The 16,940-nt window shown below is 37.6% G+C and overlaps 1 protein-coding gene across 2 annotated transcripts in view; it reads left to right on the forward strand.

The window, feature by feature from the left end:
• Positions 1-16,940, forward strand: part of NSUN6 (NOP2/Sun RNA methyltransferase 6) — a 75,694-nt gene that overhangs the window by 38,862 nt on the left and 19,892 nt on the right. For both annotated transcript variants that reach the window (XM_036253894.1, XM_036253904.1), the window contains exon 8: positions 3,115-3,259. In XM_036253894.1, coding sequence (XP_036109787.1) covers positions 3,115-3,259 — 145 coding nt within the window. The remainder of the gene's footprint in view (positions 1-3,114; positions 3,260-16,940) is intronic.

Consider the following 16,940-nt stretch of genomic DNA (forward strand, 5'->3'; position numbering starts at 1 on the left):
ATCTGCGCCTGTGGCAGAGGGAACTTGTTGTTAGGTTAGGTCCTGAGGGGCTACGCATGGGGGCCCCTGGAATGTGAGTCTATTGTCCCGGAGCGAACAGTTCCTGGACTAGGACAGGAGAATGGGACAGGAGTTGATCTATGAGTTTGGGGCAAACAGTTCCTGAAACAGGGAGGGAGTTTAGGTTGGGTAAGCGAGGTAACGGCTGAGCAGTTTGCCTGGTGCCAGTTCCCAGGCTCTCGGACAGTCAGCATAGATGCCATCTCAAGGAAATAATTACCTGAATCAACATGTAACCTGGAGAACCACTTGGCAAATAAATTGGGCTGCATCCAGAGATCTGGAGCATTTGCTCCCTTGCTATGCTCCCCCTCACTCCTATCAGTGTGTGGTTCATTGCTTTGCGCCAACCTCTGGCAGGTCAAGAGAGATGGCAGTCCCCACTGGTTTTTACAGCCAGATGTAATGGGGACTCTTCTTCTGGGCATTGGTGCTCTAGGCTGGGGAGCCAGGTGTGTGGCTGGTACCCCTAGTTCCTCAGGGAGTAGTTCCTTCAGTGGAGAGATATCCCTCCCTAATTTTAATCAGCACACCTGAGCCTGTTCTGTGTCTCTGCCCCTCCTTCCAGTCTTGATGTGACTTCTTTACATCCTTAGCTACAGGACTCTGTTCAGAGGTTCTTCAGGTGGTTCTCAATGATGGTTGTTATATAATTTAATTGTAATTTTGATGAGGTCATGGGAGAAGGGAACACAGCGTTTACCTACTTCTCCTCCTTGACTGGAAGTCAGTCCATTTTTAAATCTGTATTTAATGATTCTTAGGATGATGAAGTGATTTACAGCAGTGTTTTACAGGAAATATTAGGAACATTTATTGTGTCAAGATGAAATTACAGCTTTTCTCTTTTATTAGTGCAAAATTTAATTATCCAAAGACTTCTGATGAAAATTCATATATAGGGTAGGGCAAAAGTAGGTTTACAGTTTTGAGTATGCTAAACAAGAGTTATCCTTGTATTATGATTTATTAATTATTATATTATTTTTCATACAAACAACTGTAATCCCACTTTAGCCCTACCCTGTACTTACACGTTAGTATTTAACTTTAACACCATTTGAATTTCTGTAACATTTAAATCACAACAGGGGGCTAAAACATATATAAATATAAAAATATATTTCTACTGAATTCATTAAAAGGTTACACCTGTCTCTGTACTCTGTGTGTGTGAATACATACGCTATATACATGCACCCTGTATATGGGTACCGTTTGTTTATATATGTGTGTGTGTGTGTGTGTATGCATGAGCATACTCTGTTGCAACAGCACAAGATTAACTTAAGTAACAAAGATGTTTGTTGTCCCCTTTAATTTATAATATGATATTTATTGTGTTTGCTTAGAGGTGTTTATTCATAGAAATTTTTTTCTCTCTAGTAAGATATCTTTCCAGATAGAGTCTGGATATTGTGGTTATATCTTAGTTATGTTGGTTTTACACTGTCATGTAAAAATTACGACAAAGCCTTTGCAGCATATAACTAAACGTGTTCAGCCAGGAGTCAAGGATTCAGCTGATCCCTGCTAGACTTGCTTTTGCACCTGATCCAGAGCTGGTTAGCTAGGCATTCTGATGGTTTTGGGGTGATGTTGGCTTATCTAAAGTGACCCCAGCTGAGACCACTAGAGTGCCCTGCCTCTGGTCCATATTTTACTTACCCTCCTGCTAGAGGCAGATGGCTAGCCTAGCTGACGACAATCATTAAGGTTTGGCCATGGCTGAAGGCAAAGTAGAGCAAGGCCAACAGTTCAAGTGCTTTTCATTTCTCTGCATTGCATTTACTGTCATCTCTTTGGCCTATGCAAATCACATAGCCAAGCACAAATGAGAATGGCAGGGTATTGCAAGGTAAATGGCAAAGGATGAGGATATGTGGGGAATTGAACTGAAGTTAGGAGATTGTCACAGTGGGAATGCAATGTAGAAATGAACAACCTGAATAGAGGTACTTGAGTCAGAATAAATCTTAGATTTAGTCTCTGCTTTTGATTTATTTTGATAGTTAAATTTTGTGTAACTTTACCCTTCTGTCTGTACTTTTGTGAAACTAGCTTTCAGCCAGGGGAGTTACCCCTTCTCTACAGTACATTTTAACCTTATTCTGATTGTTTTGCCTACTTTTTCAGTTCAACTCACTTGAAATGGTTTTCTTGTTTGGCAAAGTACTAATTGGAACTGTGTCTACCATTAAACCTGGTGTCACATTTAGGATTATTATCAGCAAATTCCTGGTATTTAGTCTATGCAATTGATGTATATATCATGCAAGGACAGTGTATATAAAGGGAACAAAAGCAAGAAAATACTTGAAAGGTTAATTTCACCATCTCTGCAATATCATTTCATAGTATGTTATAAAATATAATATGTCACAATACATTCATAAAAATGACCGTCTTGTCTTTGTTGACTTTGACTTAACTGAAGTATTACCATTTAAAATTAGTTTTGAATTATGTTTTATACCAGTCTAGAACATTTTGCTGTGATATATAGATAATTTTTCTCTTTAGTTGTCAGAATTCGCGTGAATTTTATGTATATAGCATAGAAAATATTGAGATAAGGATTGATTTTATAAATAATATTTATCTTAAAATACAAGGAGGCAGATGTCTCAGGACATTAGTTTATGTTCTTCCAGAGGTGAGCAAGGTATATCAAATAGGTGATTTCTAATGTTTATCTCCAGTGGATGTTTTTCAGTTTCTTTAAAAAATTGCAAACACTATTTTTGGTTTTGAGTTTTGTTGATTAAAAGTAGCTAGGTATTATAAGAAAATCAAGAAGGTGGCAAGAAGGTGTGTGTGTGTTTGTTTGTTTTTTTTAAGGAAAAAACCTATTTAATAGGTATTGATATAAATTCAATGTACTTTTGGTTAATGAATTCAACTTTAAAACTAGGGGTAGGAGGAAAGTGGGGAAAACCATAATTTTTCATGGTTTTCTCATTTTTAAAATTTTTGTGATTGCTTTGGATTTACACTTTATGTTTTTTTCTTTCTTTGTTTGTTTTTGTTTTGTTTTGTTTTGTTTTGTTTTAGGGAGAAGTAATAGCCCTGGATAAACTACCCAACAAAGTAAAAAAAATAAAGCAGAATGCTTTATTATTAGGGCTGAATTCCATTAGGGCTTTTTGCTTTGATGGAACAAAGGCACTTAAATTTGATATGGTTAAGGACACAGAAGGTGAGTTCAATTTTATCTTATAAAGACTTTTATAAGCCAGCAGATTTTGCTCTCATTTTTCTAGCCCCAAAATATGCATAAGGCCTTGAAACTTTCGCATGGATCTAAGATTTTTTGCTGTAATAGATATCTTCTTTGCTTTTCATCTCATCCCCCAATATCAGATTTTAAATAATATAAGTCGAACCCCCAAGACTTGGTCAGACTCTTTTGTGTTCTTTAAAAAAAAATTTTTTTTCATCACCATTTATTCCCCCTATGCCCTCTTCCACATCCACTCATTCCCCTCCTCCTTGGTCAAACTCTTTATATTTGACATATTTGTCTTAATTTCATAATGCATCTCAGAAAGCTTCCAAACCTTTCAATTTTATGATTATTGAGCTGTTCTGTATTATTTCTTCATTTTCTTGAGGAATGAGGCTATGCAGCTGGGACGGGAGGAAAAACTGGTAGATTTATTAAGTCACTCGGTGTCTATTTCTGTATCTCTATTTCTTGTTTAGATTTGATTTCATGAAATATTTGAGGAACTTGAATATTTTAATAAACCAACTGGCATTAGTTCTTGAATGTTTATTGGTTAAACATGACTTTTAAAAAGCTGAGGATGTTGTCTTAGATTTCCCAACCTCCTTACAGAACATCTAGATTGCAATTATTAGCAAACAAAACTCAAAGAGTAAATTTGAAAATCGAATGGGCTTTATTAAGCTGATTCATGAATCCCACCAACATCCTATCTAGCAACTGTAAGCTAGCTCCCAGAGATTGTACAAAATGGAAGGCTTTTATAGGAAGAGGGGTGGAGCCAGCGAGCTTTAACAGAAGAAAAGAAAGTATTATTTTGGGGCCAGGACACTTGTTTCTTACTGTTTCTGGGAAGAGAAGGGGAGGGTTTTTAGCATATAGATTGCCTCAGTGCCTCAATTACCTTACTGGTGTTTGACCAGAAAATTTCAGACTGGTTGATTAAGATGTTTCTGGGAGAGGTTGAAACTGCAGTTAGATCAGGTATTAAATCTAGGTTTGGTATCAGGGCTTTTAGCACCCAGGAATGTCTTTATTTTTTTTTTTTAATTTTATTTTTGTTACAGACCTTTCTCCTTTTTTACCCCATTGACACCCTCCTCCCCATCCCCCGTGCCCCATCCCCGGCTTTGTTGTCCATGTCCATTGCTTATACATGCATGCATATAAGTTCTGTGGTTTATCTCTTCCCACGCCCCACCACCCCTCTTCTGAGGGTTGTCAGTCTGTACCCTACTTCCATGTTTCTGGGTCTACCCTATTCCTCAGACTGTTCTTTTCATTATAGTCCATATATAAGTGAGATCATGTGGTATTTGTCTTTTTCTGCTTGGCTTGTTTCACTTAGGATAATACTTTCCAGGTCGCTCCATGTCATCTCAAAGGATAAAAGATCTTTCTTTCTTACAGCTGCATAGTACTCCATTGTGTATATGTACCACAGCTTTTTTATCCATCGTCTACTGATGGACACTTGGGCTGTTTCCAGATCTTAGCTATTGTAAATAGTGCTGCTATGAACATGAGGGTACATATATTCTTTCTGATTGGTGTTTCAGGCTTCTTAGGGTATATTCTTAGAAGTGGGATCACTGGGTCAAATGGAAGTTCAATTTTTAATTTTTTGAGGTAACACCATATTGTTTTCCATAGTGGCTGCACAGGTCGGCATTCCCACCAACAGTGCAATAGAGTCCCCTTTTCTCCACACACTCGCCAACACTTGTTTGATGATTTGTTGTTGGCGGTTTTTCTGACAGGTGTGAGGTGATACCTCATTGTTGTCTTAATTTGCATCTCTCTGATGATTAGTGATGTTGAGCGTTTCTTCATATGTCTCTTGGCCATTTGAATGTCTTGTTTGGAGAGATGTCTATTCAGCTCCTCTGCCCATTTTTTAATTGGGTTCTTTGTTTTACTTTTGTTGAGTTGTATGTGTACTCTATATATTTTGGAAATTAATCCCTTATGTGATGTATCATTGGCAATGATGTTCTCCCATACAGTGGGTTGCCTTTCCATTTTGATGGTTGTTTCTTTTGCTGTGCAGAAGCTTTTTAGTTTGATGTAGTCCCATGTGTTCATTTTCTCCTTTGTTTCTGTTGCCTTAGGTGATGTATCAGTGAAAATTCTGCTTCGTATGATGTCCGAAATTTTGTTGCCTACATCTTCATCTAGAATTTTTATGGATTCACGGGTCACATTTAAGTCTTTTATCCATTTTGAGTTTATTCTTGTATGGTGTAAGTTGATGGTCTAGTTTCATTTTTTTGCATGTAGCTGCCCAATTTTCCCAACACCATTTATTAAAGAGGCTGTCTTTACTCCACTGTATGCCCTTGCCACCTTTGTCAAATATTAATTGAGCGTATTGCCTTGGGTCCATTTCTGGGTTCTCTGTTCTGTTCCACTGGTCTATAGCCTGTTCTTATGCCAGTACGAGGCTGTTTTGATTACAGTCGCTTTGTAGTATAACCTGATATCTGGTATTGTGATCCCACCTACTTTGTCCTTTTTCAAAATTGCTGTGGCTATTCTGGGTCTCTTTTGGTTCCATATGAACTTTTAAAATATTTGTTCTAGTTCTGTGAAATATGTCATTGGTGTTTTGATAGGGATTGCATTGAACCTATAGATTGCTTTGGGTAGTATGGACATTTTAATGATGTTAATTCTTCCAATCCATGAACAGGGTATGTGCTTCCACTTTTTTATATCTTCTTCTATTTTTTTTTTTTCAATGTCCTGTAGTTTTCTGCAAATAGGTCCTTTACTTCTTTGGTTAAGTTTACTCCTAGGTATCTTAATTTTTTTGGCGCGATGGTAAATGGGATAGTTTTTTCAGTTTCTCTTTCTGTGAGTTCATCATTGGTGTACAAGAATGCCGTCGATTTCTTTTTTTGTTTGTTTGTTTGTTTGTTTGTTTGTTTTTTTAATCCTCACCCGAGGACATTTTTCCATTTTTTGTTCAGGTAGAGTGGGAGGGAGAGAGAGGAACAGAGAGAGAGAGAGAGAAACATCGATGTGAAAGGAACACATCGAGTGGTTGCCACCCGCACAACCGACCAGGGCCGGGGACAAACTGCAAGCGAGGTACATGCCCGTAGCGGGAACCGAACCCGGGTCTCTCAGGACCGCAGTCCGACGCTCTGACCGCTGAGCCAAACCGGCCAGGACAAGAATGCCGTCGATTTCTTGACGTTAATTTTGTATCCTGCTACTTTGCCAAATTCATTTATTAAGTCTAGTAGATTTTTAATGGGAGTCTTTAGGGTTTTCTATGTATAATATCATGTCATCTGCAAATAATGACAGTTTCACTTCCTCCTTTCCAATTTGGATCCCTTTTATTTTTTCTTCATGTCTGATTGCTGTGGCTAAGACCTCCAGTACAATGTTAAATAAGAGTGGCAAAAGTGGACATCCCTGTCTTGTTCCTGTTCTTAAGGGAAATGTTTTTAGTTTCTGTCCATTGAGTATGATGTTGGCTGTAAGTCTTTCACATATGGCCTTTATTATGTCGAGATATGATCCCTCTATTCCCACATTGCTGAGCATTTTTATCAGAAATGGATGCTGGATTTTGTCGAATGCTTTTTCAGCATCTATTGATATGATCATGTGGTTTTTATTCTTCATCTTATTTATGTGGTGTATCACATTTATTGATTTGTGAATATTGTTCCAGCCTTGCATCCCTGGAATGAATCCCACTTGGTCATGGTGAATAATTTTTTTGATGTGTTGCTGGATCTGATTTGTGAGTATTTTGTTCAGGATTTTGGTCTCTATGTTCATCAGGGATATTGGCCTGTAGTTTTCTTTCTTTGTAGTGTCTTTTTCTGGTTTTGGAATTAGAATTATGCTGGCCTCATAAAACGAGTTTAGGAAGTCTTCCTTCTTCTTGAATTTTTTGAAATAGTTTGAGGAGAATGGGTGTTAGTTCTTCTTTGAATGTTCGGTAAAACTCCCCCGATAAGCCATCTGGGACTGGGCTTTTGTTTGCTGGGAGAGTCTTGATTACCTCTTCAATTTCCTTTGTTGTTATTGGTCTGTTCAAGTTTTCTATCTCTTCCTGGTCCAGTTTTGGGAGACTGTATGTTTCTAGAAATTTGTCCATTTTGCTTAGATTGTCGAAATCGTTGCCATATAATTGTTCATAGTAGCTGTTAACGATCTTTTGTATTTCTGTGGTGTCATTTGTTAGTTCTCCTCTTTCATTTCTGATTTTGTGCATTTCGGTTCTCTTTGTTTCATGGTGAGTCTAGTAAAGGGTCCATCAATCTTGTTTATATTTTTAAAAAAACAGCTGTTTGTTTTATTAATCCTTTGACTTGTTTTTGTTGTTGTTGTTGTTGTTGTTGTTTTTTTGGTCTCTATGTCATTCATTTCTGCTCTGATCTTTACTATTTCCTTCCTTCTACTTGCTCTGGGGTTTTCTTTTTGTTTGCTTTCTAATTCTTTAAGTTGTGAGGTTAGACAGTCAATTAGAAATTTTTCTTCTTTCTTGAGGTAAGCCTGTAGTGCTATGAACTTCCCTCTCAGAACTGCTTTTGCTGTATCCCATAGATTTTGTGTTGTTGTATGTTCATTTTCATTGGTTTCCAGGAATTTTGTTTTTGTTTTTGTTTTGTTTTTTTTCCTCACCCGAGGACATTTTTTCATTTTTTGTTCAGATAGGGTGGGAGGGAGAGAGAGGAAGAGAGAGAGAGACAAACATTGACATGAAAGGGACACATCGAGTGGTTGCCACCCACACAACCAACCAGGGCCAGGGATAAACTGCAACCAAGATACGTGCCCTTAGTGGGAATCAAACCCGGATCTCTCTGTTCCGCAGACCGACGCTCCAACCACTGAGCCAAACCGGCCAGGGCGGTTTCCAGGAAGTTTTTAATTTCTTCTTTGATCGCCTCGGTAACCCATTCATTGTTTAATAACATGCTATTTAGCCTCCATGTATTCAAATGTCTTTGCATGTTCTTGTTGCAATTGATTTCTAGTTTCATGCCATTGTGATCTGAGCAGATGCTTGATATGATTTCAATCTTCTTGAACTTGTAGAGATTTAGTTTGTGTCCTGTCATGTGGTCCGTCTTGAGAATGTCCCATGGGTGTTCACTTGAGAAGAATGTGAATTCTGTAGTTTTGGGGTGTAATTTTCTGTAGGTATCTATTAAATCTATTTGGTCTAGTGCTTCATTTAGAGTCTCTGTTTCCTTGCTAATATTTTGTCTAGAGGATCTATCTAGTGGTGTCAACGGGGTGTTGAAGTCCCCTGATATGATTGTATTGCTGTCGATTTCTCCTTTGAAGTCCTCCAGAAGATTTTTAATATATTTTGGTAGTCCTATATTGGGTGCATATATTTTTATCAAGGTTATATCTTTCTGTTGGATAGATCCTTTTCATATTATGTAGTGGCCTTCTTTGTCTCTAGTTATGGTCTTCATTTTGAAATCTATTTTATCAGATATGAGTATTGCTACCCCAGCTTTTTTTTGTTTTCTGTTTGCTTGGAAGATTTTTTTCCATCCCTTCACTTTCAACCTCTGTGAGTCTTTTGTTGTGAGGTGGGTCTCTTAAACAACATATAGATGAGTCATGTTTTCTTATCCAATCAGCTTCTCTGTGTCTTTTTATCAGAGCATTCAGTCCATTTACATTTAAGGTAATTATTGATATGTTCTTATTTATTGCTATTTTTGTTTAGTGTGGTTATATTTTTCTTCCTATTTCTTCTTTTTTTTTTTTGTTATCCTCACCCGAGGACATTTTTAAATTTTTTTTCAGGTAGAGTGGGAGGGAGGGAGAGGAACAGAGAAAGAGAGAGATACATCAACGTGAAAGGGACACATCGAGTGGCTGCCACCCGCACCACCAACCAGGGCTGGGTACAAACTGCAACCAAGTTACGCGCCCTTAGCGGGAACTGAACCCAGGTCTCTTGGGACCGCAGGTCGATGCTCTAACTGCTGAACCAAACAGGCCAGGGCTCTTCCTATTTCTTCTACTCATTACAGCAGTCCTTTTAACATTTCTTGCAGTTCTGGTTTGGCACTAATATATTCCCTTAGCCTTTTTTTTTGTCTGGGAAGCTCTTTATTTGACCTTCTATTTTGAATGACAGCCTTGTTGGTAGAGTAGTCTTGGATTCATATCCTTGTTTTTCATGACCTTGATTACTTCATGCCATTCCCTTCTGGCCTGCAGTGTTTCTTGTGAGAAGTCAGCTCAGAGCCTTATGGGGTTTCCTTTGTAGGTAACCTGTTGCTTATCTCTTGCTGCTGTTATGATTCTCTCTTTGTCTTTAAATTTTGGTATTTTAATTACTATGTGTCTTGGTGTGGGCCTATTTGGGTTCTTCTTACTTGGGGCTCTCTGTGCTTCTTGAACTTGAATGCCTTCTTCCTTCACCAAATTAGGGAAGTTTTCTGTCACTATTTCTCTGAATATATTTCCTAACCCTTGCTCATTTTCTTCTTCTTCTGAGACTCCTGTGATGCAAATATGATTACGTTTCCAGTTGTCCCACAGTTCTCTTAAGCTGTCTTCCTAGTTTTTAATCATTTTCTCCTTTTGGTTTTCTGATTGGTTGATTTTTTTTCTACCCTCTCTTCTAATTCACTGATCCAGTCCTCAGCTTCCTGTACTCTGCTGTTGAAACCTTCCAATGTGTTCTTTATTTCTGATATGTCACTCTTGATCTCTTCTGGGTGGTTTTTAATATCCAATTGGTTTATTTTCAGCATCTCTATGTCCTTACTCATGCTTTTGAGCTTCCTCAAGATCATTGGTCTGAATTCTAGCTCTGTTAACTTGCCTAACTGCTCCACATTGTTCTCATCTTCGGTGGAGGTCTCTTGTTCTTTCATTTGGCTTTTGTTTCTGTGTCTCACCATTTTGGCTATCACAGTGAGCTTTGGAGCCTGCCAAGTTTTGCCTGTGGGTATTGGTGTTCTGCTGTTTGTGGCTCCCTCTCCTCGGTTTAGATGAGTGAGGAGGATCCACGTTAAACACCACTGTCAAGTCTTACTTTCCTGGTTAGAGTTGCTAGCCCAGGAATGGTATTGTTATCCTCTAGCTTTTTGCCTGGAGGCTAGCAGTCCAGGTTACTTGAAGAGTTTTGGGTTGTTAGTTGATTTGTTGTAGACCAACGAGACAGACCAGACTCAGACTCCGAACTGGGTTCAAATTAAGAGAGCTTTATTAGCTGCGCCACGACTGTCCCATCCTACTCAGAGGAGAGAGCAGCCCAGAGCTCTGGGTGGGTTGCTTATATAGTTGTCTTAGCCCCTGTTAAGGAATTTGGATTAGGGTATGCGAGCAAGCAAGCACATACAGAAGCAGATATTTGCAGTTAGCTATTATGCCTGAGGGCACAATCAATTTCTGTGTACACAAAGCAATGATTATCTATACAATGCAGTGGTTATCTATTAGCAGATAGTTCTTGCCATTCCCTTAATATCCAGGCGACAAGGTCATGTGTTTGTCCTTTACATTAGTTGTAATTTCAGTTTGGTCCTGGGAGAGGGTCTGTGTAGCTTCCATTTACTCTGCCGCCATTATGGAATCTCAGGAATGTCATTTTGATACTGTGGTTTTCTCTTTAATGCCATAGGATAAAATATTCTTTCTAACCCTGTAGTTTGCCTGTACATAAGCTATCATTCATATAAATGACTATTAGATAGTTCAAAATAATCCATTACTATCACTTCACTAAAATTATTGTTAAGTCACTAGTTTTTATGTATCTGAATTAAAGTGATCATATTCACAAGCATAGTAGGTTGGGATTAGAGTAAGAAAAATTAAATATATAGGATAACGGTTTTAGAGGTCAGTCTTTAGTGCTATAATGAAATAATCCATTAACCAGCTTGGGATATACAGTCATAGATTTTTCACTCATCCATATCACTTTATGTACTAACGGTCATATGTAATCACCTTTAGCTATTTTTTTCGTCAAAACTTGTTTAATAATAGATTTTCTCTGGTAGTTTGACTTGAGGTATTAAACTTAGAATGTCAGCAGTAAACCAAATTAATTTGATAGAAAATACATCAGTAGTGATATGAAAGTCAACATATCTTTAATACTTATGGAAAGTGAGAGATTATTTTGTAAAATCTGCCTCATATGTAGTCAGCCACATGGGATTAAAAAAGCAAGCGCGCGCCCTGGCCGGTTTGGCTCAGCGGTTAGAGCGTCCGCCTGCGGTCCAGAGAGACCTGGGTTCGGGTCCTGCTAAGGGCACGTACCTTGGTTGCAGTTTGTCCTCGGCCCTGGTTGGGTTGTGTGGAAGGCAGTAACTCGATGTGTCCCTTTTACGTCGATGTTTCTCTCTCTCTCTCCCTCCCTCCCACTCTATCTGAAAAATAAAAAAATTAAAAAAAGCAAGCAAGCAATAAAACACATGGAATGCTTCCTAGAAAAATAGGGATTGTTCTGAGGAACAATATCTAGGCTATTATTTGTCCTCTGTAAGAATAAGTCAAACTGAATTTTCTAATTACATGAGAAGAGTATTTCATACTGAGTTGGTTGTCAATCCTAAATGGTTAGTTAGTCAAGGGTTTGCAGGAGATTTATATTAGAGTATAGGCTAAGGGGCTGTGCCAGAGAAACCCAGAATACAGTGGTTTAGATAAGATGGAAATGTGTTTTGTTTGTTTGTTTTTGTTGTTTATTTTTTATCTCACCTAACAGGTAGTAGTGGGTATCCAGTATTGGTATTTTTATCCCTGGGTTCGAGATAGCTTTCCAGTTCCTTCCAGAGGGAAGGGAAAGGGATTATGAGACTGCACTGCCAGTCCTTTTAAGGGCAAGACCTGGGCGTAGGATTGTGATGTGATTTATAATAAGAAAAACATTAAGGTTTATTCATGTTCTTTCTAGCATGTATCATTACTTCATTCGTTTTCATGTATGAATAATATTTCAGTATTAGAATAATGCTACACTTTATTTTTCCATTCATAAGTTGATAAACACTTGGGTTTTTCCCCCTTTTTTTTGGCTATTATGAATAGTAGTACTATGGAAATTAGTGTATAAGTGTCTCATTTCTCTCGAGTATTATACCTACGAATGAAATTGCTTCATCATATGGTAACTGTTTGTTTAACCTTTTGCAGAACTGCCAGACTGTTTTTACAAAGCAGCTGCACCATTTTACATTTCTACCAGCAATGTTTGAGGTACCAATTTCTTCACATCCTCATCCACACTTGTTATTATTGGTCTTTTTGATTATAGCCATTTTGTTAAGTGTGTGAAGTGGTGTCTCATGGTTTTGATTTGCATTTGCCTGGTGGCTAATAACGTTGAACATTTTTGCATTGCTTATTAGCCACATTATAGCAACTTGTGTAGTCAGATCGTTTGCCCATTTTTTTAAAGTGAGTTCATTGGTTTTTTAGTTTTGAATTATAATTGTTCTTTATGTATTCTAGGTACAAGTTCTTTATTAGACATAAGATTTACAGATATTTTCTCCCATTCTCTTAGCTATCCATTCATTTTTCTTGATGATGTCCTTCCTTTGAAGCACAAAAGTTTTTAATTTGAATATGTCTAGTTTCTCTATTTTTTTCTTTTGTTGCTTGTGATTTTTGTAGTCTTTTAAGAGTTTTATAGTTTTAGCTCTTACCTCTAGATCTAGAATCCATTTTGAATTAATTTTTTTATACAGTGTGAGGAAGAAAATTTAACTTCATTGTTTTTCACGTGGATATCCAGTTGCCTCAGCACCTTTCATTGAAAAGACAGTTTTGCTCCATTGAATTGTTTTGGTACCCTTGTCCACCATAAATGGAAGGGTTTATTTCTGGACTGCCAATTCTATTCCATTGATTGATATTTCTGTTCTTAAGCTAGCAACACAATGTAGCTTTGGAGCAAATTTTGAAATCAGAAAATCCAGCTTTGTTCATCTGCAAATAGAGATAGGTTTCCTTTCTAATTTGGATGCCCTTTGTTTCATTTTCTTGCCTAATTGCCCTTACTAGCACCTCTAGTACAGTGTTGAATAGAAATGGTGACAGGGAACTTCCATATTTAGGTCTTGATCAGTGTTTCATCAAGTGGCTTAAAATTAGCTCTAGGTTTCTTGTAGATACCCTTTATCAGATTGAGAAATCTTTCTTCTTTTCCTAGTTTGTTAAATGTTTTAAATCATGAAATGATCTTGGATTTTGTCAGACGCTTTTTCTATGACAATTAAGATGATTATAGGGAATTTGCCTTTCATTCAGTTAATTTTTAGATGCTGAACCAACCCTGCATTCCAGAGATAAATTTCAGAATTTTAGGATTTATGGTGTATTTTGTTTAGGATACTTATGTCCATATTCATAAAAGGTGTTGGTCTGTAGTTTTCTTTCCTGTGATGTCTTTGTCAGGTTTTGGTATCAGTAATACTGTAGGGATGGGGTTTTGGTGAATAAACGATTTGTAACCTTGTGATGTGCATTCTAGAAACCTGGCCAGCCTAGGATCAAAGTGTTTGTGGACAGACTGTTGGACTGGAAGGCAGGGAAACTGCCTTGAGTGCTTCTCAATGCTTCGTTTGCATGTGAATAAGATAAGGTTTGCATGACAAAGGGTTGGAAGACCACCCAGGGAGGATAATGGGCCTTAGGCCTGGGCATGGCTGGGTTTGTTATTTTTTAGCTTTGAAGTCTCTTTCTGTCTGAAAAAGTGAGAGACAAGGCTAGGCTGTATGGTTTGCAGAGGTGCCATCTCAAGGAAATAATTTATATAAATCCACATGTAACTTGGGGAACAATTTGCAAATAAATTGGGCTGCGTCCAAAGATCTGGAACATTTGCTCCCTTGCTATGCACCCCCTCACTCCTAGGAGCATCTGCTTGTAGTTCATTGTATTGCACTGACCCCCGGCAGGCCAAGAGAGACAGCAATACTTGCCTCATAGAATGAGTAGGGAAATATTTCTCTTTTGTTTTTGAAACAATTTATGAATAATTGTTATTAATTTTTCTTTAAATGGTCAGTTAATTAGTGAGGCTATCTGCTTGTGTATTTCTTTCTGGGAATCTTAACAATGACTAATTCAATTTTGTGTTTTTCAATATGTTTTTATTGAGGGTTTTTTTGAGAGAGAGAGAGAAACAAACATCAATGTGAGAAACATGGATTGGCTGCTTCCTCTCACATCCACAACTGGGGATGAAACCTGCAACCTGGGCATGTGCCCTGACCGGCAATCAAACCAGGACCTCTCAGTTCATGGGATGATGATCAGTCTACTGAGACACACCAGCTGGGCTAATTCATTTTCTCTACTTACTTTAGGTTTATTCATATTTTCTCTTTCTTCTTGAATCAGTTCCAGAAGTTTGAGTTTCTCTAATAATTTGTCCATTTCATCTGTTATCTGTAAGAACGAGGAATCAGCCTGTCGGACCACCTCTAAGGAGAGAGTAGCAACCGGTTTGTAGAGACTAGGGGTTTTTAAACTTAGGGCTGGGGATGTGGTGGTTTAGCTGAGGAGACGTGGTCATCCTGGATTGATTGGGTCTGGGGTCTCCCGAGTTCCTGATTGGTCGGGGGCTGGGGTCTCCTGAGTTCTTGATTGGTTGGGGTCTGTGGTCTCCTGAAACTTGTTCTTGTCCAGCAACCGTCTGCAGCCTTGGGTGGGTTAGGGTGGCTCCATCATTCCGTTCCATCTGACTGGAGTGATGGGTCCAGGTCCTCCGGAATGAGAGGCTTAGGGGAAAGGTTAAATGATAAGAGTGATGGGTTTTGTTTCCTGGAATGAGAGGTTTAGAGCAGTAATATGGAAGTTAACAGCTAACATTATCTATACAGTTATTTGTAGTATTCTTTTATAATCATTTCTTTCTTTCTGTAAGGTCAGTAGCTATGTCACCTTTTAGTTGCTTATTTTAGTATTTTGAGTTTTCTCTCTTGGTCAGTCTAGCTAAAGTTTTTTCAATCTTGTTGGTCTTTTCTAAAGAATAACTTTTGGTTTTCTTAATTCTCCCTATTGTTTTTCTGTTCCTTATTTCATTTCTGTTCTAATCTTTGTTATTTACTTCCCTCTGCTTTATTTTTTAGTTTGCATTTATTTTTCTAATGTCTTAAAAATGGAACGTTCACCCTGGCCGGTAGTTCAGTTTTTAGAGTCATCCCTATATGCCAAAGTTGTGGGTTTGATCCTTGGTCAGAACACAATACAAGATTCAATCAATGAACCTATCAGTAAATGGAATAACAAATTGATGTTTCTCTCTCTTTCCCTCCCTTCCTCTCTCTCCCACCCCACCTTCCTCTTTCCCTCCCTCTCCCTCTCTCATTCTCTCCCCCCTCCTCTTTCTCTCTGAAATCAATCAATAAAGTTTTATTTTTACAAATGGAAGGTTAGGTTATTGTTTTGAGATCATTCTTTTTAATGTAGATTCAGCTATAAATGTTTCTCTAAGCCGTTTAATAACTTACCATAAGCTTTGGTGTGTTGTGTTTTTGTTTTCATTCATGTCAAAGAATTTTATGATTTACCTATGATTTCTTTGATCCATGATTATTCAGGAGCATGTTTTTAAATTTCTACATACTTTTGAATTTCCTTCTATCACTGACTTTTTTTCCCCCCCATTCCATTTTAGTGAGAAAACAAATATTGTATGAGTTCAACATTTTTTAATTTGCTGAGCTTTCTTTTATGGCCTTCCTAGAGAATGATCCATATGCACGGAGAAGAATGTATATTCTGCTGTTGTTGAGTGGAGAGCTCTATAGAATCTGTTAGGTCTTATTCATTCATAGTGTTGAAGTATTGTATTTGCTTGTTGATCTTCTGTCTGGTTGTTCTTTTCACTATTGAAAGAGATAAAGTCTCCAACTATTATTGTGGAGTTGTGTATTTCTCCCTGCAGTTCTCCCATATTTTGCTTTAAATATTTTGAGATTCTTTTGTTAGGTGTATATATGTTTATATTAGTTATATTTCCCTTTTGACATAGCTACTAATTAATAACAATGTTTGTTTGGGTGTCTGTTTAGTCCTTTTGTCCAGTATTAGTATAACCACTCTAGTTTCCTTATGGTTCCTTTTTATATGATTTTTTTTTCATTCTTTTACTTTTACCCTATTTATATCGTTGAGTTTCCTGAAGATAATATACAACTGTGCCTTGTTCTTTTAAACTCTAATATGATAATCTGTCTTTTGGTTGGATTACTTAATCCATTCACATTTTTTTGAATTTTTATTAAAATTGAACTTTTCAATTAAAGTTGACATACAATATTATATTAGTTTCAGGTGTACAACATAGTAATTAGATATTTCTAAAACTTACAAAATGGTCACCCTGATAAGTCTAGTACTGAACTGATACTACCATACATAGTTATCAAATATTATTGACTATATATTCTCTATGATGTATTTTACATCCCCATGACTATTTTTATAACTAGCAATTTGTACTTTTTTTTTTAATCCTCACCCGAGGACATTTTTTGATATTTTGTTCAGATAGTATGGGAGGGAGAGAGGGAGAGGGAAACATCGACGTGAAAGGGACACATCGAGTGGCTGCCACCCACACGACCCAACTAGGGCGGGGGACAAACTGCAACCGAGGTACGTGCCCTTAGTAGGAACTGAACCC

Source organism: Molossus molossus, unplaced genomic scaffold (genome assembly GCF_014108415.1).
Source record: "Molossus molossus isolate mMolMol1 unplaced genomic scaffold, mMolMol1.p scaffold_m16_p_1, whole genome shotgun sequence".
Classification (NCBI taxonomy): Eukaryota; Metazoa; Chordata; class Mammalia; order Chiroptera; family Molossidae; genus Molossus; species Molossus molossus.